This window comes from Plecotus auritus (genome assembly GCF_963455305.1).
Source record: "Plecotus auritus genome assembly, chromosome: 9".
In the NCBI taxonomy this organism is placed as follows: domain Eukaryota; kingdom Metazoa; phylum Chordata; class Mammalia; order Chiroptera; family Vespertilionidae; genus Plecotus; species Plecotus auritus.
The window spans coordinates 22904341-22929559 of NC_137783.1; the positions used below are offsets into that span (position 1 = coordinate 22904341).

At 45.9% G+C, this 25219-nt stretch overlaps 1 protein-coding gene across 1 annotated transcript in view; it reads left to right on the forward strand.

Moving 5' to 3' along the window:
* The window catches only part of PIK3AP1 (phosphoinositide-3-kinase adaptor protein 1), a 105449-nt gene that overhangs the window by 35569 nt on the left and 44661 nt on the right, over window positions 1-25219 (forward strand). Inside the window, exons 3-4 of the mRNA XM_080687895.1 lie at window positions 21973-22109; window positions 24413-24557. Coding sequence (XP_080544021.1) covers window positions 21973-22109; window positions 24413-24557 — 282 coding nt within the window. The remainder of the gene's footprint in view (window positions 1-21972; window positions 22110-24412; window positions 24558-25219) is intronic.

Consider the following 25219-nt stretch of genomic DNA (forward strand, 5'->3'; position numbering starts at 1 on the left):
AACCTTGACCAAAGGGAAAATCAACCATATTGTGACTGTTGGATTTGCAAAACACCACATACAAAGGGACTGCAAAATCCCGGAGAGGAAGAGTGCCCATGAACAGGGTCCTGTGGGTTATGGGTATTAGTGGGAGGGGCACAGGTGCTGAGGAGAGTGGCAGACAGATAGACAAAAGGTTGCAAGGATGTCAGGGGAACAGTTTTCAACCTGCCTGAACTCAGGCGCCCTTTTGACAAATGACCCCTTCCATGGTTCATATTATAAAAATAATAGTTTTTAAAAGTTTAAATACAAAATTATATCAGAATATTGACTAAGCTTTAAGAGCTACACAATTTCACCACTCTAATTCATTACTCTGGCAGGACATTTAAAAACATTCCCACCTCCCCTGTGAGAAGATGGGAATCACTAGAACAGATTTTTCTTGATTCTGATCCCAGTGTTGATCAGATTTCTAGCAGTTCCTGTAATTAATATAAAATAACAGTGAAGACGGTATTTTGCGCTCATGCTCTGGACTCTGAACCACAAAGTGTGCTCTCATGCTGCAGTCTCATACTATACCTAACCAAACCGGGCTTGTGGGGGAGAAATGTTCGCAGAAAATCAAAGGACTGCACTTTGTGTTTAGTGGGGTGTCACTCACAGAGTGGCAGGACTGGACAGGGCCTCCAAAGTCAAATTGTATTGTCCACTCTGTGTAAACACAGAGGAGAACAACTGAGAACAGGGAAGTGACTCATCTGGGGTTAAGTAGTTGATGGATCGTTGAGAGGTAGGAAGGAGTAGGAGACTGTTAGGCTTTACCTCAGGGTATAATTTTCCTAAGAATTTGGATATGCAAGGAAACAGCATCTGATTAATTTTTTAAAAAATTACTGAGAGGACCCTCGCTGGTTTGGCTCAGTGGTAGAGCGTTGGCTTGCAGACTGAAGGGTCCCAGGTTCGATTCCAGTCAAGGGCACATTTCTGGGTTGTGGGCTTGATCCCAGCAGGAGGCGTGCATGAGGCAGCTGATCAATGATTCTCTCTCACCATCGGTGTTTTTATCTCTTACTCTCCTTCTCCCTTCCTCTTTGAAATCAATAAAAATATATTTTAAAAAATTACTGAGAAGGATTAATGTAAAGAAGAGGCAAAGGTGGTGTCAAGAGGCTGATGACTTGTCAATATTTTTTGTGTGTAAATGGGGCAAAAGGTGACCCAACCATGGTTTGTCTCTGGTGATGGGAATTCTCTGTCCCAGACACTGGGCGTGTCTGGTGTCAGGTTGGCCCAGTGCTTCTCTAGCTCTGGCTGGGGCGGGGACCCATGGGGAAAAGCCACGTTCAGCGATGGGCTTAGTGTTCATGTTGGAGGCTGACGAGCAGGTGGCCAGCCTGTTTCTGTTTTGTGGCTTTACTTCCACTTCAGAGAGTGACCTTCTGGTCCCTCAGATGGGAAGGCCCAGTTCAGCTTTGTTGGGAGGGTTCAACTAGTTCCTGTATTGTCTGCCTTCTGCTTCCCAGCCTCAGGCTGAAACAAAGCAGTTCCAGGGTTGGACTCCTGTGCCAACACAGAAACTTAAAATTCCCCAGTAAAGTTCCTGTTAAAGCGGAGACTACTATTCTAGAAGTACAGGTTGATCAGCTTTCCTAAGCCATTAATTATTAAACAAAATCAATACTTTTTAGTTTAAGTTTTACTCTTTTCGATTAGAAAAAACTGAAGGTCATTTATTCAAAGACAAAAACCAAACCAAACCAACCGCCCCTACCACCCCCTACCCCACCCCCCGCCGCCCGCTGAAATCCCAATGTGTGTTTTTGGTGACCCTCTGGGAAGGGAGGGACTGCAGAAATGGCCTCTGAGGTGATGGAGGAAGAGGTAACAACAGTGTGGTTTCCAGTTTGTCTGGGGGCTCCTTTCCTTTCCTTGTAGGTTCTTAGTTGTTACTGCCACCAAGGCACGAGGGTCAGCAAGGCTGGGAGAGGCCTGAGCCAGCTGACCTGAGGCAATTACAGCTTTCATGGCCTCAGGTCACAGCCAGGCTAAGAAGCTGACAACTCTGTGACTCCAATCAGATATACTGGTCAGAAGTCAGCAGTAGCCAGGCGATGGCCAATACCAGAATGTTGGCCAAAATATTAAGGTCACAGAAACAAAAGCAAGCAGAATTCCAAAACAGGTGCTCAGAACGTGTGCAGCATAGCAAGGAGCCCAGCAATGGCCTTCTTCTTGGGGGAGGGTTGCCTGGCCACACTTTCCTTGGAGGACAGACAGTGGCTCATGGAAGAAAGGAGAGGGGTTTGTGGCTGTAGATGGATTCTGACACAATACAACCCACCTTGACCTTCCCTCCAGGAAATAGCCCAACTAGGAAAGCCCCTGTGACCTTTAATTTGTAGACAAACTGGTTTGGTTGTTTGAATTGTGATATTGCCAAACCATGGTTCCAGGCTTACGTTCCATGTCCTTGGGGTAGACATAAAACTAAAACACATGTGTGCAACAGTGGGGGCTGCTCTCATGTCCTAATTGCTAATAGAAGTCCTTCATTATTAATAACTAGTGGCCCGGTGCACGAAATTCGTGCACATTAAAAGGAGATTAATTGGAGGAAATAATTTAATATTGCTATTTGCCCATTCTCTATAATAGAAGTGTCAGAGATGAAAGAAAATTAGTAAAATGTATATGAAAACCTTCCTCCTGTCAGAGTCTGGGGCACACCACGAGACCCAGAGTCAAGTCCCCGCCCACCCACATGCGCCTCAAAATCGCATGAGATCCAGACCCGGCCGCCCACCCCCCCCATTGGGCTAGATCCAGACCTGGCCATTCCCACCCTGGTAAAGCCCCGCCGGGTAGGGGACATAGCCTCAGGTCCCCTAGCCTGGCGCCAGGATGGGGGGCGTGGCCTGAGGTCCCCCAGCCCAGACCAGGGTGGGGGGGGCATGCCTTGAGGTCCCCCATCAAGCCCTACGAGGTGTGGGACATGGCCTGAGATCCCCTGTCAAACCCCACTGGGTGGGGGGCATGGCCTGAGGTCCCCTGTCAAGCCCTGCCAGGAGGGGGGCACAGCCTCAGGTCCTCTGTCAAGCCCCACTGGGCGGGGGGTGCGGCCTGAGTGCCCCTGACCCAGCACTGGGGGTGCACCTTGAGGTCCCCATCAAGCTCTGCTGGGTGGGGAGCACGGCCTGAGGTCCCCTGTCAAGCCCCACCAGGCAGGAGGGCGCAGCCTCAGGTCCCCCGGCCTGGTGCTGGGGAAGAGGGAGCAGCCTGAGGTCCCCTAGCCCAGCACCAGGACGGGAAGCGCACCTTGAGGTCCCCCCGTCAAGCCTCGTCGGGCGGAGGGGCGTGGCCTCAGGTCCCCTGGCCTGGCACCAGGGTGGGGGTTGTGGCCTGAGGTCCCCATCAAGCCCCACCGGGTGGAGGTTGCGGCCTGAGGTCCCCCAGCCTGGTGCCAAGGCAGGAGGCATGGCCTGAGGTCCCCTGTCAAGCCCTGCCAGGCGGGGGGTGCAGTCTGACGTCCCCTAGCTCAGCACCAGGACGGGAAGTGCACCTTGAGGTCCCCTGTCAAGCCCTGCTGGGTGGGGGGTGCGGCCTGAGGTCCCCTGTCAAGCCCCACGGGGGTGGGGGAGGGCATAGCCTCAGGTCCCTGCTGATTGCTCATTACAGCTCCTTATGGGAACTTGGCCTCAGCTGTGGGTGTAGCCATCTTTGTGATGGAGTGATGGTTAATTAGCATATTCCCTCTTTATTAGATAGGATAATAATGGTCAGGGATATGGCAACTGCCTTTCATGGAGCACTTACTATGGGTTAGAGTGTTTGACAACAATTCTGAGAGGCTGGAATTATAATTTCCATTTCTCAAATAAGGAAAACGAGGCTTTGAGAGGTTGAGTAACTTGCCTAAGGCAGTGGTCGGCAAACCGTGGCTCGTGAGCCACATGTGGCTCTTTGGCCCCTTGAGTGTGGCTCTTCTACAAAATACCACAGCCTGGGCGAGTCTATTTTGAAGAAGTGGCGTTAGAAGAAGTTTAAGTTTAAAAAATTCGGCTCTCAAAAGAAATTTTAATCGTTGTACTGTTGATATTTGGCTCTGTTGACTAATGAGTTTGCTGACCACTGGCCTAAGGTAACCAACAGGTAAGAGCTGAGGTCAATTCTACATTGTCTGTGCTCCAAATTCCATGTTGTTAAGGACTACTCTGCATGCACCTGGCAGACCCCTAGCTGCTGGGGGTAGAATTGACCAAGGGCCCCCTAGGCTGTGCTGTGAAACCATCACAGCATTTGACCAAGGTCGCACTTCCCACAGGAAAGTCATCATCCGATGACTGAGCTCAGCAGAGACACTATAGCAGGTCGGCTCCTGGAAGACACGGGTCTCCAGTGGTCAGCTTCAGCTTGAGGATTCCTGACAGATTTGCAAAACTTTCCTTAGCTCAGTGGTCTAGGACCCTTCCACCCATCCTCCCCCCTCTTCTTCATTTGGACCCAGATCATCTGATAGGTCTCCCAGCCCCCCTCCCATTTTCTGTCTCAGGCATTTTCCCTGATAAAATCTTTGCATTTTAATCTCATTTTACTGTTTGCTTCTCAGAAAACCTGGACTAACACAATGCACCATGGTGAATTTTCAGGGCAGCTGGGTTCAGCCTGCTAGCATGAATTGGGAAGTTACTTTCCTGTTCCCTCCAGATTCCACACTAAAAGCCACAAGGTGTGAAGCCTTGCTGTGGTCCTCCCTGTGTTGTACTTTCTCTCTTGTTAGTCACTTAGGTGGTTGGTCTCATCTCATCCATTGATCCATCTATTCATGCAAGAAGCATTTATTGACTTCTCACTGTGTCTTAGGCTCTGGGGATCCAAAGATGAATGTCAGGGACTCTGCCCTAAGGGGAATCACAGTCTGGTGGAAGAACAATTTGGTCAACAGATAAACAACAGTAATTGCTAATGACTCTGAGTTTCTTCTCTGCCTGGTGCTCTTTTAAGGGTTTTATAAGAATCAACTTATTCTATACTTACAACTATTGTATGAGGTAGGTGGTATTATTATCTCCGTTTGCACCTGGAGAAACTGAGGCACTGGTGGGTGGCAGATAGAAAGTGGCAGATGTGGGGTTTGAACGCAGGCAGAGCCCTTGAGCTTATTGCTGTGCCACGCTGCCCCTTGCCATGCTGCCTTGTTGTAAGAGAGCGTGACCGTGTCTGGGGAGTGCAGGCTTCTACTACAGCAATAACTCTGAGCCCAGAGCAGCTTGGTTCCCCTTTAAAATCCTCATTGGCTGCGACAGTGAGAACAATCTTGCTGGGTTATCCAGTGGAGGCAGTTCGCCGACTATGTTGTAGAGAATCACGACTCACTGCTCCTACGTGGAGGTGGCTACATCTCCGCTGTCTCCTATCTCCTTGGCTATCTGGAGCATCCCTAGGCTGCCTGATACTCACTTCCTGGGCCCATTTGATTGACTAGCTCTGGACTATGGGAAGCAGAGGTGCACACCTGTCCCTTTCTACATGGAGCATCGTTTCGTAGGAACTCTCCATTTGCTAAATGAATAATAACAAAAATAGCAAATACTTAATGTCATCTAATACTTTTCAGTTTTCCAAGGGCTTCTGTGTGTTTGTCACTTACTCCCAACAAGCTTATCGCAGGCCAGACAGGTATAAATATTCTCATTTTAAGGAAGAGAAAACTGAAACTTAGAAAAGTCCTGATTACCCTGGTAAATGGTAGAGTTGGGACTTGAGTGCAGGCCTTCTGTGGCCTCGCTGACTGCACTGTCCCAGAACCCCTCAGTAGCTGCATTTCTGTTGCTAGGAAATATTCTGCTAAGTCTTTAGAGCCTTGCCTTTAGTAGCTCTGGTTTTAATTACTGGGGACAATCAGCAGCCCAGGATTAAAGAGTTTTTATTTTGTCCTGTAATTGTTTAAGTCAAATTTGGAGTGCCATCTTACTGTTTCGTATCTCTAAGCGATCACCCAGGAGGATCACGTCCCCACCCCAACTTGACCATAATGTGAAGCCAGGTACCCCTTTCAGGGTGAGGAGTGAGAGAAAGTTACCCTTCCTAGAAATAGAAAGTGAAACTGACCAGTCCAATTTCATAGTCTCAGCGGGTTAGAGTGCTAACGATCAGCAAAAGTAGGGGCAAGAAAATACCCTCTCAGCCTTTCCTGGAAGTTTGAAGGTTGAGTGGTAGAGAGACAAAGGAAGGGAATTTTCTTCACAATTTCCTAAGCTCGCTTCTATTATCAAGAGTTGCTTTGACCTCACAGTTCTTGGTTGAGTGAAAAGGAACCGCATTTTTGTGGCCTTCCACAAACGAAGCCCATTTGTCTGTCCTGACACTAGCAAAGCCAGGCATCAGTGTCTGTTTAGATTGGAATTGATTCCTGAACCAGGAAACCAGAAAGAGGCTGTTTAAAGACTAGTTATTAATGGCCTCATCACAAGCCTGGGCCCGGCCTTATGAACAAAATTTACATAGAGAGAGGAAGCACATTTATAAGTGTCGGAAAGAGATGAAGAAAGAGGAAGCCTTCACCGGGGCTGTGGTATCTACAGCTTTATTAGCAACACTGGGGTTTCCTGAACGATGAAACAGGGGCCTGCAGGCCCCCAGTCCTGAGAGTCCTAGTGGAGCACTTCCTCCTCAGGGGTGGCCTTTGGGATGCAGGTATGAACAGTGCTTCTTAAGGACCTTGGCGAACTTGGCCAATGAAGCTGTGCTTGGCTAGAGCAGTCCCAGAGATGCTGGGTCCAGGAAAGAGGTGGGTTTCTGTGGAACCCATTTCCCATGGCGAGGCAGCAGAGTTTTCCACAATCCTTCCCAGATTTATCCCAGAGACTGGTTGCGTCTGTGGCCAGGAAGCTGCCCACCCAGGAGAATTATTTCTCCACTGGGGTCATGTTTCCTGAGATCAGCTTTTCCTTCAGTCTGGGAACTGGTTAGAAGATGGGAACCTTGAGTTCTAAATGTGGTTCTATAATTAAATCAGCAGCTGATGACGTGGGACTCATCAGTTTCCGTCCTGACCCCCCAGTTTTCCCTGTAAAATGAAGATAGTACCATCTGTCACAGGTGCCTGGGGACCGTGAAAGGAGCAAATGAGAACAAGTTAAAAAGTTCTGAGACACTGGGTGGTGCCAGAACTCCCAGTAACCCTTGGCTTCTTGGATGAGAATGGAGTAAATTGGATCTAGTTATCAGGGAAATTTCCTGAAGGTTGAAGTTGGGAGAGGGTTAGAGGGCCCTGGCCCCATCTGGGAGGGTGAGGGGTGTGCACACAGGTTTTTATCATTGGTGGACAGCACAGGTTGGTTGTCATGGCAGTCTCAATGTGGGGCTATTTTTATTCAAGCTGAAGAGCAGGGTGGGTGAGTTGGGGAGGGGAAGGAAGAACCGTCATCCTTTGCTTTGCAACAAAACAAAACTAACACTTTGACTAATTCATTTAGAGCAACTAGGTGGGGTCTGGATAAAGGTCTTAGAAGCCTGAGGTCTGCTCTCCTCCTTTCTGCCTTGCTCCCTTATCCTGAACTTTAAGTGTCTTGAGGGACGATCATGGGGATTACCTGGTGAATAAAAGAAGAATAGCTCCTTGTGTACATGAGCTGGAAAAGACTGGGGAAGATTCCTGATCCAAAACCCTCTACCCAGCGCTGCAAACCCACCAATGTGTAGTGCAGCTGGGCAACCTCAGGAATCTGCAGCTGGCACCGAACATCTGGAAGGCAAAGCAAGTTGGCTGTGACAGGTGAGCCAGCCTGTGTTGGGAAAGGAAGTCAGCATGGCCTTGTGGGAGGAGTGGATTCAGTCTTCTTCCTCCCTTCTCTTCCTCTCTTCTTGTTTCCAGGGAGACAGAGTGGCACCATGAGTTTATCTAAAGCCTGAATTGGATATGTGTCTACAGGACTCTGCCTTACCTTTCGGGCAAATGATGGTGATGATGATGACGAAGGTGACAAGGACAATTATTCCTGTCACTTTAATGAACTCACTCTAATGCCACTAAATAGTCGTCACCTCCTCCGTCCCCTGCCTTTAGTGCCTGTAAGAATGTGGAGGGAAGGGTTCTGGTATTCTACTGACGCTCAACTTCATTCTGATTGATAACTGTATGTGCATTTGGGGGTAGCTGGTTACTTGTGGGTTGGGTATACTTGTCACTGTGTTGGAACCTTTTTGAATGAAAGGGGTTAGTTGGACGGGAAATTCAATACCCAGTAACCAAGGTGGGTAAACAAGGGCAAAGAAAGACCCAGGGTGATGACTAAAATGAAAATGAAAAAGCAGTCTTGATGTTTGCCAGGAAGCTGGGGGGAGAAAGAGGATATTGAAACTCAAGATCTGAGCCCCACCTTTGCCAGCCTCTCACCTCCCCCCTCGGTCCCACATGATTTGACAGTGGAGCAAAAGCTCCTTCATTTGGCTCCTTCATTTGGAATTTGGGGACAAGGCCAGGTCTGAGGTCTCCATCGTGTGTTCTAAGGACACAATAGCCATGACATTGATTTTCTTAGCTACTAGCTGTTGCAAACAAGATACACAGTAGGAGAAATGCTTGATATACTTAAGAATAATTATTCTAAGCATTTTGTGAACCATGCTTGTGGTACACTTTCAGACATCAGGTTCATTATAGCATTTTATTTGCTCCTGGAAGCGGATAGAGCAAGATGTTGGCTTGGTAACACTTTGTTAGCCACCAGCTTGCTCAGAGTGTGATGTATGGTCAGCCACTCCCCTTCTCAATTCTGACCCAGATTTACAAAAGAGCTGATATATCCTGTTTGTGTGTCTGGAATTATAGCAAAAACAAGCAAATAAAATTCTTCAGCCTTTAAAAAAATAAAACTACATTTTCTATTTATTTTTAAAATATGCTTTTATTGATTTTAGAGAAAGAGGAAGGGAGAAGGAGAGAGCGAGAAAAAAACATCGATGAGAGAGAGAAACATTGAGCAGTTGCCTCCCATATACCCCTACCTGGGATCAAACCCGAAACCTGGGTAGGTGCCCTGATTTGGGATCGAACCATCGACCTTTCAATGCATAGGTTGACTGACACTGAACCACCTGAGCCACACTGGTCAGGGCTAACTATCTATATTTTTAATCTTCATCTGAGGATATGTTTTTATTGATTTTAGAGGAAAAGGAAGAGGGAGAGAGAGAGTAACATTGATATGAGAGAGAAATATCAACTGATTGCCTCTCATACGTGCCCTGACCGGGAACTAAACCCACAACCTAGATATGTGCCCTGACTGGGAATTGAACTGCAACCGTTTGAGTACGGGATGGTGCTCTAACCAACTGAGCCATCTAGCCAAGGTTGATCTATATTTTATAGAATTTCTTTTTCTCATGAATACTCTTTGCAGACAGACCTTTGACATACAGTCCAACTCCTTGACTGGTATTCGGGGTCCTGTCTGACACTGATGCTCCCCTACCTTTCTCATCCCTCACCCCAATCTAGAAGGTGCCCCCACTTTGCTTCCCTTAGCCCAAGCATACCATTTGCTCTCATGCCTCTGTGTCCTTAATCATACCTTTACCGCTGCGAGCCGTCTTTCTGACCCCACTTCAGCATTCTCTGTGCCTTTCAAGATTCTACTTGTCACTTCTTTGGGGATGTCCTTCTTTCTTTGTTTTTTCTCGTGGCCATAAACTGCATTTTATAAATCCCTGCTTATTTCCCATAATGTTTTATTTTAAAGCTATTCCTGTTCTTATTTGTTTCTGGAAGTGGGAAATAATCTATTTCTCTCTTCTTTGGTCCCCCAAAATTAGTGAGGACAGAAAATTTCTCATCTTAACATTTCTTAGGGGAGAGGCCTAGGCAAGGCTTTGAATATTTGTTATTCATTGATAGGCAATACATATTTGTTGAAGAAATGAAGAAATGAATTATGAGTTATTTTATTATTTTAAATAGAAAATATACCTTTTTCACAGAAGGGTAACCTCAGTACCCAAAAGCTATTTGACCTAATTGAAGTAAGTTAACTTCTCTTCTTTATCCTTCAGGAAGTCTTTCTCAATTTCACCAAACTTCTGTCCCGGCGCTTTCTAAACACTTAGAAACATAACTCATTTCATAAATAGTGATATTTATGGTCTCATCACACAGGTTAGTGCTTGTGGGGAGGGCATCACACAGTTCTCAGTTTCTTTAAGTGGAGCGTTGTCTTCCCAGTTCAGCTGTAAGCTCTGTAAGGCCCAGGCTATAGAGAACACGCTCTTAGGATCCCCCATGGACCCATGTCATACATGTACAGTATACACTAGCTAGGTGATGAGGAAGCTCAGGTTTCAGCACATTTTATGTTGGGCTTTGAGAGATTTGTTTTATGACTTCATCCTCGTGGCTTAGTTAGATGGATGAGAATTATAATAGACTAGAGGCCCGGTGCACGAAATTCGTGCACGGGGGGTGGGGTGTCCCTCAGCCCAGCCTGCACCCTCTCCAATCTGGGACCCCTCTCACAATCCAGGACTTCTGGCTCCCAACTGCTCGCCTGTCTGCCTTCCTGATTGCCCCTAACTGCTTCTGCCTGCCAGCCTGATTACCCCCTAACCACTCCCCTGCCAGCCTGATTGATGCCTAACTGCTCCCTGCCAGCCTGTTTGTCCCCAACTTCCCTCCTCTGCTGGCCTGGTCACCCCCAACTGCTCTCCCCTGCAAGCCTGGGTCCCCCCCAACTGCCCTTCTCTGCAGGCCTGGTCACCCCTAACTGCCCTCCCCTGGAGGCTTGATCACCCCCAGCTGCCCTCCCTTGCAGGCCTGGTCCCTCCCAACTGCCCTCCCCTGCTGGCCATCTTGTGCTGGCCATCTTGTTTCCACATGGGGGCAGCCATCTTTGACCACATGGGGGCAGCCATCTTGTGTGTTGGAGTGATGGTCAATCTGCATAATACTCTTTTATTAGATAGGATAGAGGCCTGGTGCATGGGTGGGGGCCAGCTGGTTTGCCCTGAAGGGTGTCCCGGATCAGGGTGGGGGTTCCCTTGGGGCATGGGGCGGCCTGGGTGAGGGGCCTGTGGTGGTTTGCAGGCCAGCCATGCCCCCCGGCGACCCAAGCGGAGGCCCTCGTATCTGGGGTTTATTTATCTTCTACAATTGAAACTTTGTAGCCTGGAGTGGAGCCAACCCTTCTGCTCACTCCGAGGCGGCAGCCATTTCTGTTGGGATTTATGTATCTTCTATAATTGAAACTTTGTAGCCTTAAGCGGAGGCCTGGGCCGGCCAGGGTGTGCGGAAAGGTTGGCTTCCTCCATCGCCGCGGAAACCCAAGCCTCCCTCCTGCTCTCTCTGTGGCCGCAGCCATCTTGGTTGGGGTTAATTTGCATACTCGCTCCTGAGTGGCCAGTGGGCGTGGCTAATGGGTGTGGCTTGTGGGTGTAGCAGAGTGATGGTTAATTTGCATATTACTCTTTTATTAGATAGGATTAGAAATTTTATTCTGAGTGGAACAGCCTTCAGAGGTTTCCAGACTTCAGGCTCTCTATATTCCTGCCCCATCAGTGCAATGTTAAATTTGGGTCCTGGACCTGGGATGCAAATGAAGAGGGAACATGGCCCCTTTCATTTGTGGACCCCACTACCTAGGTTGCTTGTCAATTCATTTCTGCCTTTCTCCAATAAATCTTGAATTTTCTCCACTTTCTCTTGTATCAGCCACACTAGAAATTCTGGACATAAATTGATGATCTCCTACTTAATTTCAGCCCAGAAACACACATTTCCCTGTCTGGCCCCAATGACCATTTCTGTTTTATTCCATTTTTGGCTAGATTGGTGAAAAAGTCTTAATTCTCAGTTGAAATGTAATCTCCTTAATTTTCTTCTCTGTTCACTTTCTTTTTCCTTGGCATCCAAAACTCAGAGAAAATAAATCAACATGTTTACGCTACAGGCTGTCTTCCCCCTCTTTCCACCTTCACTTTACCTTATTTTAAAAGTCACTACTAAACTTTGCTTATCAAAATGGAGCAGTATAATATAATTCAGCTTTTCTCAAACTTCAGTCATATGAGAATCATCAACATGGTTTTCAGTTTATTTGTAACAGCTTTATTGAAATATTTATGTGCCATGCAATTCACCCATTTATTTATTTTGAAATATGCTTTTATTGATTTTTAGAGAGGAAGGGAGAGGGATAGAAGCATTGATGTGAGAGAAACATCAATCAGCTGCCTCCTGCAGGCCCTGTACTGGGGATTGAGCCCACAACCTGGGCATATGCCCTGACTGGGAGTTGATCCGGTGACTTCTTGTTTCCTGGATTGATGCTCAATCACTGAGCCACACTGTCTGGGCCAATACACCCATTTAAAGTAGTCAATGAATTAGGGGGGGTATATTACATTATCAATATTTAAAAATTGTGGCAAAATATATAAAACATATTTGCCATTTTAACCAATTTCAAGTCTACAACTCAGTGGCATTAATTACATTCACAATGTTGTACAACCATCAGCACTAACTATTTCTAGAACTTTTCCATTGTACTATTTACAATATTTTATTTGTCAATTTATTTTATTTTATTTTTTTTATTTTTTTTAAAATATATTTTATTGATATTTCACAGAGAGGAAGGGAGAGGGTAGAGAGCTAGAAACATCGATGAGAGAGAAACATCGATCAGCTGCCTCCTGCACACCTCCCACTGGAGATGTGCCCGCAACCAAGGTACATGCCCTTGACCGGAATCGAACCCGGGACCCTTCAGTCCGCAGGCCGACGCTCTATCCACTGAGCCAAACCGGTTTCGGCTGTCAATTTATTTTAAAAGGAAACTTTGTCACTATAATTGAAAAACCAGTCTCTTGATATAAAAAGGTAACTATAAAAATAAAACAGTGAAAAGTAATGTATTCAATTCTACTAGATCCGTGGTCGGCAAACTGTGGCTCGCGAGCCACATGCGGCTCTTTGGCCCCTTGAGTGTGGCTCTTCCACAAAATACCATTGCCTGGACAAGTCTATTTTAAAGAAGTGGCGTTAGAAGAAGTTTAAGTTTAAAAAATTTGGCTCTCAAAAGAAATTTCAATCGTTGTACTGTTGATATTTGGTTCTGTTGACTAACGAGTCTGCTGACCTCTGTACTAGATAATCATGCCAACAGAAGCCTGTGGGTTTATGGCCTGTTCTGTCTGTGGTGCAAAGAGGATATGCATGTTAAAGAGGAATTAAAGGCCCCCTCTCGCCCAATGGAGCCTTTCTACTTGATATAAGTGGGATTAAAGAAGTGAAACGGGACCACCTTCTCACACTGCTTTCTCAGTATCCCTGAATATTTGCTGTACACTTTAGAATCATGTCCCGTACCACCAGGGTGTGTGGCTCACACTGTGGGAAATGCTGTCAGAGTGTGTGAAAGCATGGATTTGGGGGTGAAATTTCCATACAGCATATACTGTATGACTTGGACAACTAACTTAAATTTCTGTGCCATAGATTTCTCATCTGTAAAATGGGCAGAATGTCCAGTTCCTTAGTGGTGATAAAATAGGATCATATATGTTAAGGATTTTGTATGGGATATAGTAAATGCTCAACAAATAGACACTGTGGTCATTTTAAAGAACAATCTTTATTTATACTTTTCCCAAAGCTTAGCATTATCTTAGAAGAGAAGTTAGCTTGTGTATTCTGAAAACACCTCTCCAAAATCAGCACATGCCATTCTTTTGTTCTCCTTACCTTATCCTCCCACAGGCTGCCAAAAACCATAGATCCGGCTGAGTGCCAGCCAGCATGCAGGACAGAGGCGGTAAACACTGGCACTGTGGTCTGAAAGTTAATTGGAAAGTAAGAGAGCACAGCCTTGGGTCAGAGGTCCCTCGATCACACAGGACTCTAGCTGGACCCGTTGGCTTTTGGTGCCTCTTGACTTAAACCCCATTGGTGAAATGTGCCTGTTGGCCCTGGTGGTGCGCCACGATATACCTAACTAAGGCGGCCCCACCAGGCATTGGTAAGTGGAAACCCACATGAAGTCTCCTGAGCTGCCGCCACAACCCAGACCAAGAATAGTAAGTGACGTTGCTTCCTGCCCTGGACCACATCAACCAAGGAGGCAGTGCAGACACCTGGGACAAGTGCCTTCTCTGCCGCTTGCTTGCTGCGTTCCTTGGTCAGGTGACTTCAATCCTTCAGGCACAGTGTTTCCATCTATAAAGTGGGGATGGGATAGTGATTTCTACCTCACAGGGTCATTGTGAGAATTAAGACTATTGTGTAGTCATCACAATATTCAGTAAATAGTAACTTTTATTGTTATCATTATTAGTAATAATAGGGTATCTGTCACCAGTCCTCTTACCTAATATGCTGCTTCATGTGGCTGGTTGTGAATCCAAGTGCATACATATACTCGTTTTATTTAAAATTCATAGTTTGTTGTTTTTTTAGATCCAAATAATATCTAGACTCCCTTGTGGAGGGGAAGAATTATGAACCTTTAGTTGTTGACAGATTATTATGATGCCATTTAATATGTATAAACATAATCAACTTCTTATGCTCACTGTTCTTTCCCAACTCTGAAAGCAAAGCAAATGAACAAGGTACAAATAGACGTATAAAGTAAAAGGCAAACTGACTACATTTGTGTCATAGACGATGCTGGATTATTGGAGCAGCGTCATGAACGGTGCATGAGGCTGTAGGGCTCACAGATTCTGCCGGGTGGGGGGTTGTATTTTGGGACTTGGCTCTCCCCCAACATTTCTCCATGTGTAGTACTGTGTGCGAGAAACCTTGTATTCACTTGTCACAAATGCCACTTATCGAAGTGAAAAGCCCAAGCACAGATTCTCATAGGGACTGTATCTGAGGACTTTTGGCCAGTTTGAGAAATATTAATTCACATCCTGCCAAATCTCCAAAGTATTTGAAACATGCTTCAATTTTAAACACAGTATGAAGAAGAAGAACCCTGGCCGGTTTGGCTCAGTGGATGGAGCGTCGGCCTGCGGACTGGAGGTCCCAGGTTCGATTCCGGTCGGGGGCATGTACCTTGGTTGGGGACACATCTCCAGTATGTGCAGGAGGCAGCTTATTGATGTTTCTCTCTCATCGATGTTTCTAACTCTCTGTCCCTCTCCTTTCCACTCTGTAAAAAAAAATCAATAAAATATATTTAAAAAAATATGAAGAAGAAGAGAAATAGGCAAGACCAAAGACCTTGGTCTTGAGAACATAGTAGCCATTAAAGACCAAAATTGTCACTTGGCAGCAAGGGCAAAAGGTGAAACACACCATCATGTTAGCTTGTTCTTACTGTCGAAGAGAAAGCAGGCAAGCTCTCTGAAGGGATAGACTTTTCCTGCCACTGGATTCTAAGAGTGTTTGCCACTTGTGTCCTTTATAGGTTAGCCTTTGGGGAGCTAAATGCACAAAGAAAGTCTTTTTCTATAATATCTCCACAGTATCTCTAGATCTCATTAAAGCCAAGGTACAGCCAAAACCGGTTTGGCTCAGTGGACAGAGCGTCGGCCTGCGGACCTAAGGGTCCCGGGTTCGATTCCAGTCAAGGGCATGTACCTTGGTTGCGGGCACATCCCCAGTGGGAGGTGTGCAGGAGGCAGCTGGTCGATGTTTCTAGCTCTCTATCCCTCTCCCTTCCTCTCTGTAAAATATATTTTTTTTAAAAAAGCCAAGGTACATTGTTAAATTTTAAAGCATGAGGATACTATTGGTATCTTAATAATATTTGATATTGGGGAGTATCTTTGGGGTTTTCAGAATCTTTTCACTCAAAGATGTAATTTTTGAGTTTCAGGACAGCAAAGGTGGAATTGTCTTCAAGGTGGTGAGGGGTCGAGAGGGGTCTACATCCTATATAATAAAAGGCTAATATGCAAATTGTCCCCTCCACTGGGAGTTTGACTGGGAGTTCGACCAGGGGGCAGAGCTGGCTGGCCAACTGCTCACAGCCCCTTCCCTTGGCTGCCCCGCCCCCGATCACCCCCCCCCCATCGGGGGTGGGGCCGGCCAGCCAACTGCCCGTGGCTTCTCCCCCAGGCTGCCGGGTGCAATCGGCCTGATGGGGCAGGCTGACCGGATCCCCCCACTCTAGCTATGCACAAATTAGTGCACCGCGCCTCTAGTGTTTAATAAAACAGTTTGGGGCCATCTCACTCTGTCAGGTGGGTTTCAGTAGTGCTTATGTCTGGGTTGGCATTTCCTTCAGAAGAAACTTTGGATCTGCTGTACCCTGGCCCAGTCTGAAGTGTGCCATGGAAGAGGCCAACTTGACTGGGAGGAACCAAAGTGATGGGCTTGTCAATCAGCACCGCCAGGGGAGTGAGTGGCCTCCTGCCTGGATTCCCTAAATGAATTAGCTGCTGGGAGCTATCTAAGGGGACTTAAAGAATAGACCTGCTCCAAGGAATTGTTTCCACTGACCCTGGGGAATAGCTGCCAAGTGCTGCACTGTTAGGATCAATCTCATTTATGCCAAGCTGGTGAAATAATTAGCCAACACTCAGTTGCTACTTTCCTTCTCACCCCCTGCTCCATTACCAAGGTTCTTTCTCACTGTAGAAAATATGAAAGCACATGGAAGGTTGGAAGGAAGGAAGAAAAGAGGAAGGGAGGGAAGGACCATGCACAATCCAACCACACATTTTCTTCTGACCCTTTAAAATGCAGTTTTCTTTCTGTAATTAATATCCAACACTCTCAGATGTATGATTCTATATCCTGCCTTTTTTGCTTCACACAATGTGGTAAACCTTTACCTAAAAGTCTTGGAAAATAGTATTTTTTCATCAGTTAGGTTATTTTCTGATTTTCACTGATGGAAAGAATGGTTTAGCAGAGATCTTGGTTCATTATCTTTCTCTGCATTTTGAACACTTATTTTCTTCCTCAAGAGAGATTTTTAGAAGTAAAATTATGTGGCCAAAGGTTTGAACATTTAAAAGACTTTCCCTTTCTTGGTATACAGACACATGGCTTTCCAGAAAGATCTTAGCAGTTTATGCTTTTGTCAGCATCAAATGTGAGTATCTGTCCTACCTCACCTTCAAACATTTCCTTATTTGAAAAGGTAAAATAGCAATATGTTATTTGTATTTATTTGTAACTCCATGGTGATTAGTGATAATGAATGATGTGTGTATGTGTGTGTGTGTGTGTGTGTGTGTGTGTGTGTGTGTGTGTAGAGAGAGGTAAATTGTATTTCTTTCTTTGTGAATTATCTACTTATTGGGCTTTGGGTGTTTTTAAAAAGATTTCTATGACACTTAATATATATAAAGGAGATTAGTTCCTTGGCATATTTATTTCAAAGTTTAACCAGTTTGTGATTTGCCCTGAGATTTTTTTGGTAACAGCTTTATTGAGACGTAATTTGCATAACACAACTTACCCATTTAAAGTGTACATTCAATGATTTTTCAAAATGTATGTTTATTGTTGAAAGTATTACAGATGTTTTCCCCTTTTCCCCCCATTGACCCTCTCCACCTCACTCCCGCAACCCCCAGGCCTTCACTGCGCTATTGTCTGTGTCCATGGGTCATGCATATGTGCATATGTTCTTGGGTTAATCTCTTCCTGCCAGTAATTTTTTTTGTATAGTCACAGGCTTGTGCAACTATTGCCACAACTAATTCTAGAATATTTTCATCACCTCAGAAAGAAACCCCATATCCTTTAGCTATCACTTCCTGACCTCGCCCCACCCAATCCAAGCTCCTCAGTCCTCAGCAGCCACTAATCTACTTTCTGTCTCTTTAGGTTTGCCTATTCTAGACATATCATATATTGGAATCATCTGACATGTGTGGGTTTTTTTGTGGCTGGCTTATTTCACTCAGCATAGTGTTTATAATGTTCATCTATAATGTAGCATGTGTTTATAATGTTCATCTATATTGTAGCATGTATTTATAATGTTCATCTATATTGTAGCATGTATTTATAATGTTCATCTATAATGTAGCATGTATTATATTTTATTCCTTTTTATGTCTGAATAATACAATTCGTCAGTTGATGGGCACTTGGTTTTCCCCACCATTTGGCTGTTATGACTAATGCTTTTATAAACATTACTAGAGGCCCCGTGCACGAAATTCAAACACGGGTAGGGTCCCTAGGCCTGGCCAGCAATCAGGGTCGATCTGTGGGGTAACTGGCAGGGCGATTGGGGGGCCCCCACTGGCACCCGCCTAAGCCGGCCTGGTGCTGTCCGCTCACTGGCCCTGCCCCCTGCTGCTGCCACCGGTCGCCTCCCTCTGTGGGGTGACCGGCGGGGTGACGGGGGGCCCGCCCACTGGTACCCGCCTTGGCTGGGGGCAGCTCCTGAGTTGAGTGTCTGCTCCTTGGTGGTCAGTGCGAGTCATAGTGACCAGTCATTCTGCATATTAGGCTTTTATTATGTAGGATGATTGAGTTTTTATGTTTTTACATTTTTATTTAATGAAGTTTTAAATTCATGTCATCAACTCTATTGCTTGTTTGGATTATATTTCTTCATGTGTTTAAGATGAACAGATCTATCCCCAAACCAGTGATAAAGCTTTCAACCACATTTTCAACATTTTAAGTTTTAGAATTTGTTTTATTTGATTTTTATTTCAATCTGTAATTAATCTAAATTTAATTTTGGAATTTATGAGAACTAGGAAGACTCTAAATAGTCCCTCTGCCCCTCCACACCCATCCCAAATAACTGAATTTCTCTAGCACAATCAGCTGAGCCATTTTTCTCACCAACTATTTTCTTTATTCTAAACTGATTTTTAATGCTTTCTTGATCACATGTTTTCATGAGAATAAGGCTTGATTTGTGGGTTATCATATTTAATCACTCTTTTTAATTTTTTATGACTTTAATGTAAAATAAGACTACCCTTGATTGTTTTTTTAAACTTTAGAAGAATACATATTATCTATAATAATAAAAGCATAATATGCAAATTGACTGAACAATCATCCGGACAACCTTATGGACCACCTCGCTATGACACCCACTGGCGCCAGGCCAGCCAAGGCAGGTGCAATGCGATTGTCCGGGGGCCCGGCCATTGCCCCATGATCACCCTGCAGAGGGATGCCCAGGCCACCAGCCATCGGGGCGATTGATCAATCTGGGGGCTCCATGATCGCCCCAAAGAGGGAGGCCCAGGCCACTGTCCGGTGGGTGGGCAGGGCCTCCCTCTGTGCAGTGCGATCCATCGCCCCAAAAAGGGAGGCCCAGGGTACCCCGCAGCAGTGCTGCAGAGGGTGGGAGGGGCCTCCCTCTGTGGGGTGATCCATCGCGGAGCCCCGGCTGGGTGGACAGGGCCGACCTCTTTGGGGCAATCGATCATGAGGCTCCCAGACTATGAGAGGGCACAGGCTGGGCTGAGGGACCCCCCACCCCCCTGCCCCCAGTGCACGAATTTCATGCACCGGGCCTCTAGTATATATATAATTTTCTTACATAGGAAAATGAATATTACAAAGGAGAACATCATTGCAACAATTTAAAAAACAATGCAAAAAGCGGTGTGTGGCTTTATTTGAAAACCAAGGAAGTTTTTCCCCCCCCCCCCATGATTATTGATTTAGTCAGGGTTTCTATGTATTTTGAGATAATTTATATTTTTCTATAAAAATTATATTGAAATTTTCAAAATTCTTAGCAGAGAGTTATCACATCAATGTGTTTCTAAAAATTCTTCATATCTGCTGTTATCTTTTTCTCATTTGGCTTATTTATATTTTCTTTATTCTTTTGTTAACTATAATTACCAGAACTTTGACTCTTTGGCTAGACAAATGGGTCAGCAATTTGGAAGAAATAAAAAGGTTTTCCTTTTTTGAAGCAATGGTAGATTGTATAGTTGGTCTATCCCAAGGAGATTATGCCTGTATATTAAAATAGAATAGGTAATTGTCAAGAGAGTATCTAAACAATTCTGGACTAATAAGTAGTTCTGGGTAGTGTTTTGCAGTTTTAAGTAACTGATGGAATGTTTTAAGTCAGTAGGGTTATTTTCTCATCCAGGAAGAACCTCAGAAATGAAAAATTGGGATGTTCAGTCATCTAATAATAAAAATGGAAGCTTGATATGATAGCATGTAATTACTAAGAAGAGTAATATTCATTATTCCTGATCTTTTGGACTCTCTCATTCATAGGCTCCATGGTTGATGGGAGTTGCTTGGGTGGCGTGTGCAGCTCTGTTCATGGGGATGGACCTGAGATGTTTTAAAAGTAGCTGATCAAGGAGAGAAGGGTGTGGGAAAAGGCAGATCCAGCAGAGAAAATGGCGGCCTTCAGTTAATTTGGCTCAGAGAGCAGGGAGGTGGAAGATGACTGCAGAGGGATATTAGCACTGAGCGAGGGGAGTCGGCAGGACTAGAAAGGAAAGGAGTATGATAGCGCTGATGCCTAGTGAAAAACAATATTACCCTCCTTGGAACTCCCAGGGTCCTTTGCCCCAACTCTTAGCACTATATTCTGCCTGGTTTTCTGTTGCACAAAAGCGATCTGAACTTACTCAGCCAGGCCTTCTGGAATAATGCATCTTGGGAGAAAACATGGAGAGGGAGGAGCTGTAGGATTGTGTGCCTCAATGCCCATCACACTCTGGGGGAGTGAGTAGACATCTGTCACCACATATATCAGGTCTAGCCCCTCCCCTGACCTGAGTAGGTCTTGTGGGTTCTTGCCTAGGACCTTATCCCTAGCTCTGCTCCCCCACCTCAGCCTTCAAGATTGTGGGAGCACAGCCTCTCTGCTGGCATGAACTGGGGTCTAGCGTGCAAGCCTGTGGTTACAGCTTTCTGTGGGGACATGTCCACCAGTCACCTCAGCTTTCTACCAGCATGGGTCACCACAAGCTCTGCAGGAAACCAACTCCTTCCCTGGGAGGCCATCCTGTAGGGATTGTCCAAGCTAACTCTGACCTCTCATCCAGCCACCCTTTCAGATTGTGGGCTCTATGAAGGCAGGATCGATGTCTGGTCCATCCTCATGTCCTCTCAGTGCCTAACATACTTGGCTGGCTCTGAAGGTGGTTTTGGAATGCAGACAGCAAGCCCAAGAAAAGGATGGTGAACCTTCCCTCTCCTCTCAACCATTCTTTACCATTTGTCTCTTTTTGAGGATCTGATTTAATCTGGGAACTGTCTCCAGAAAAGTATAGCAAACATACACACATGCACACACAGAACCTTGCACACAAGTATCCTATCAATGGATGGACCCTGGCTTACAGCCCCTGCCTTGGAGTTCTGGCAGATTCCATTCACACCATCTCAACACCATCTTGTGTGTGCCATCACCCACACATCTGCACACCCCTGCTCACCTGCTCTGAATCTGTGCATGCTCTAGTAGAGGTGTTAGCTGTGATACTGATCTGAAACGTGGTTATACTGATCTAAGATTTGTTGAAAATGATTGCTTTTCACTGTGGCTCTGGAGAAGGTACATTGGCTAGTCATGAGGATCCAGCCTGCAACCTGGGCATATGCCATGACCAGGAATCGAACTGTGACTTCCTGGTTCATAGGTTGACACTCAACCACTGAGCCATGCTGGCCGAGCATGGGCAGTCCATTCTTGACCCAACTTGAGAAGAAGGAACCTCCTTTCCTCACAACCACCAAAGGCAGCCCTGCAATAAGTCCCGAGGTAAAGCTTCCAGAAGCCTATTGGTTGAGACTGGACTTGCCAGCCTCAGACAGTCGTCTGCCTCAGACTTTCCTCTCCACCTCAGCCCCTCACTGTCACCCTACCCTGTGGCCTACGTGGTGGTTGACTTTTCATAATTAGGTTCTCTTTCATGATTTCCTGAGTCACTCCCTTCAGCTTATATTTGTTTAACATTCAGAACCATTTCCTATTTGGTAATGTTTGGGGCTTTCATGGTGTGGAACATGCCCATCAGTTCTCCTTCCTTCTATCCCATTCAACATTGTTCTCTGTTCTGTAGATTCTGGCTGTGACTCAGTCACCGACACTGAAACTGAGGACGAGAAGGTCCTGCCCTACTCGAAGCAGCAGAGCCTGCCACTGGACACTTCACCTGGGAACCTGATGGTGGTGCAGCCAGACCGCATCCGCTGTGGGGTAGGCACTTCTGGGGCCGGTGGGTTGATGTCAGAACATGGGCTTTCAGGCTGTTCAATAGATGCATTTTTTGGAGTAAAGGGAGTCGGGTTCACCTGTTGCACCTTAGTGTAATCCCAGCCTTCCTGTGGGGTTCCCGGTATAGTAGCTGTCCCAGGAACCCCAGTACCTGGGCCTTGGGCACAACTCACTCTTTGAAGTGAAAGAGAGACAAGTCCAGGAATGTATGTGCCATCAATCTAAGACATTTAGTTCATGGATCCAAAACTTAGAACAGGCGGGAGACCAGCAGACATGAGCATGGCAGGACACTTGTGCCACCCGCAGAGTTAGAGGCCAGCTTTGTTCCTGCCACATCAGTGTAGTGCTGGGAGGAAGGGATGCGAGGCATTTTGAGAGCTGCCTTCTTCACTCACTGGCCACTGGCATGGCCCAAGTGAGTGCCATGGAGCTTGATGGCTTAAATGTGCTGGCAAATAGTGCTTGCTGAAGGGATAAGGTTGATGCCTAAGCATAACGTATCATTTTCAGGGGTGGGACATAAGTCAACAGGTGACTTGTGAAGGCCACTGTCATTTGAAGTCTACTGTAGTATGGATAGTTTCTCATGATCTTTCCTTTCCTGATGAACAATGTGTTATATTAGCTCAGAGCAGCAACATGCTTCCCTGTGGATACAAGCCCTTTGCTGAGTTTGCCACTGTGAGCTCCTTGAGGCTGTGGCAATGGGAAGTACCAGTGTCTTTGGCCGTGTGAGTGGTTTTCCGTGCTGCCTGAGGTCACAAGGCAAGGACTCTCTCTACATGAGGGTTGCAAACTGCTGCTTGGGCTGGATGGAACCCAGACATGTTTGTTTTGGACTGCTGAGTGTTTTAAAAGTTAGGCGTGAAAATCTGTGTTTCCAGCTTTCTTGGAATCAGAATCTGGTGACACCGGGCCTGAGATGACTGGCAGGGCCACACAGCCATTGAAATGGAGCATGCTTCTCGCAGTTCGCTCCGCACTCCTTCCTGCTACTCATCCTGAGATCAGGCTGGCGGGTGCCAGTCAGTGCCGGGTTTGGAAGTAAAGAACGATGCCCTTCGCATGCCTCCCTGATTCTCCAGGCGTTTCTTCCTTCTCCCATCGGGGCTCTCACTAACCCAGGATTCGTGCTCCTTGTTGCCTACTTTAGATCTCTGGGTCCTGAGGCAGCTGGGCTGGGGTTGGGTCCTGACTGTCAATAGAACAGACACACTCATTCTGTCTGGCTCCCCACACTCCCTGGGAGGAGCAGCTGGCTGGGCCTGCAGCAGGAGTCAGGTTAACCACAGCACATTCACACTCAGCCTCAGCAGCCCCCAGGAGCCAGGACCACGCCCCATCCTCATCTGTTGTAAAATCACAGCCTTTGTCATGAGGGGACTGTGAGGACTTTATAGCAAAATCTTAGGATAAACATTTGGGGATTCGCTTTGGCCAGAAATATCTCCTTTGCACGTTTATTTTTGGGGGGGTGAGGTGAGGGTGAGGGGAGGGGCTATTCTTACCAGTTCAATGTCTTGGAGGACCATTCCCCAACCAGTGAAACAAGATAATTGTGTTTGGCAGGCTCAGCAAGAGATCTTAAAGCAAAGCAAAATAGCTATTCAATTTGCTCAGTGCCTTTGGAAAATTAATCCCCAGTAAGTTATTTTTGTCCTTCCACGAACAGCATTCAGTTGTAGAACAAAAGAGCTTCTCTAGGCAGGTGCCTCTCCCACTATAAGGTGCATGCGTCCCCCAAGGTCTTGGTAAAATGCAGACTCTGGTTCAGTGGGTCCAGGTAGGGCCTGAGCATCTGCATTTATAACAGACTTCCAGGGGAAGCCACTGCTTCTAGTCCCTTGACCTCACTTTGGGTAGCAAGACTCGTCTAGAACAGTGCTTCCCCAGCTGTCTGTGGTGAAGAACTTTTTGATATTTTGTTTCTAAATTTCCAGTTCTGCCATGGACCGATGCTTTTATCAAATACAATATAAAAGAAAAGCTATAAAAATGAAATCATAAGACATATAAAATATAAGCCTTGGGTTTTTAAATTATTAGGTTCACCATACAAAGGATTACTCCATCAAATTGCTATGAAGGTTTATAAATGTTTACTCTTGGTTTTGGAACTTGTATCCTTGGGACCTGAAGCAAACAGTGGACTGCAGACCCACCCTGTTCTAGAACAGCCTCTCTAGATAAGGCTGGGGCTCTGGGAGTGGGAGACCCGTGGCTGGGCACCCTAGTAGGGCACCCAGGAGGGAAAGGGGCTGATGACTGGTGTCCCATTTCAGGCAGAAACCACTGTCTACGTCATTGTGAAATGTAAGCTGGATGAGAGAGTGACGACAGAAGCAGAATTTTCTCCAGAGGATTCTCCCTCCATTAGAGTGGAAGGCAAGCTGGAGAATGAGTACACCGTTTCCGTGAAGGCCCCTGGTAAGTTGCCCCCGGTACCTCCAGAGATTAGGCATCATGTCAGGGAAGAGGCCCCCTCTTGCTTTCTTTTCCTTGTCTGTCTTTATTTAGCAGCTGAGCAAAGTGTCAGCCCAGATTTGGATTTGGTTGTCATGTTCTGCTTAAAGGAAAAGGAATGGCAGAAACATCTATGTGTGATGGGGGTGGGGGGACAATGGCTATATTAAAATTTTTATCATTAGAAAGTTAACATATTAAACTTTTTGGAAATTAGAGAAAAGTCAAAAAAAAAAAAAGTCATCAGGCCACCATTGAATCTTTTGGGCCTTTTTCACAATTTTTAAAAACATAGTTGTTTCAGTAGTATCTATTACCTGATATTCTGTTCTTTTTATGTAATCTTATATTTATTCTCTCCCCATCCCTCTCCCCTCCCCCATGCTATTACATGGACTTTGTAACTTTCCATTTTATTTTATTTTATTTATTTTTTATATTTTTATTGATTTCAGAGAGGAAGGGAGAGGGAGAGAGAGATAGAAATATTATGATGAGAGAGATTTATTGATCTGCTGCCTCCTGCATACCCCCAACTGGGAATCAAGCTGGCAACCCAGGCATGTGCCCTTGACTGGCATCAAACCTGAGACCTTTCAGTCTGTGAGCCCATGCTCTCTCTATCC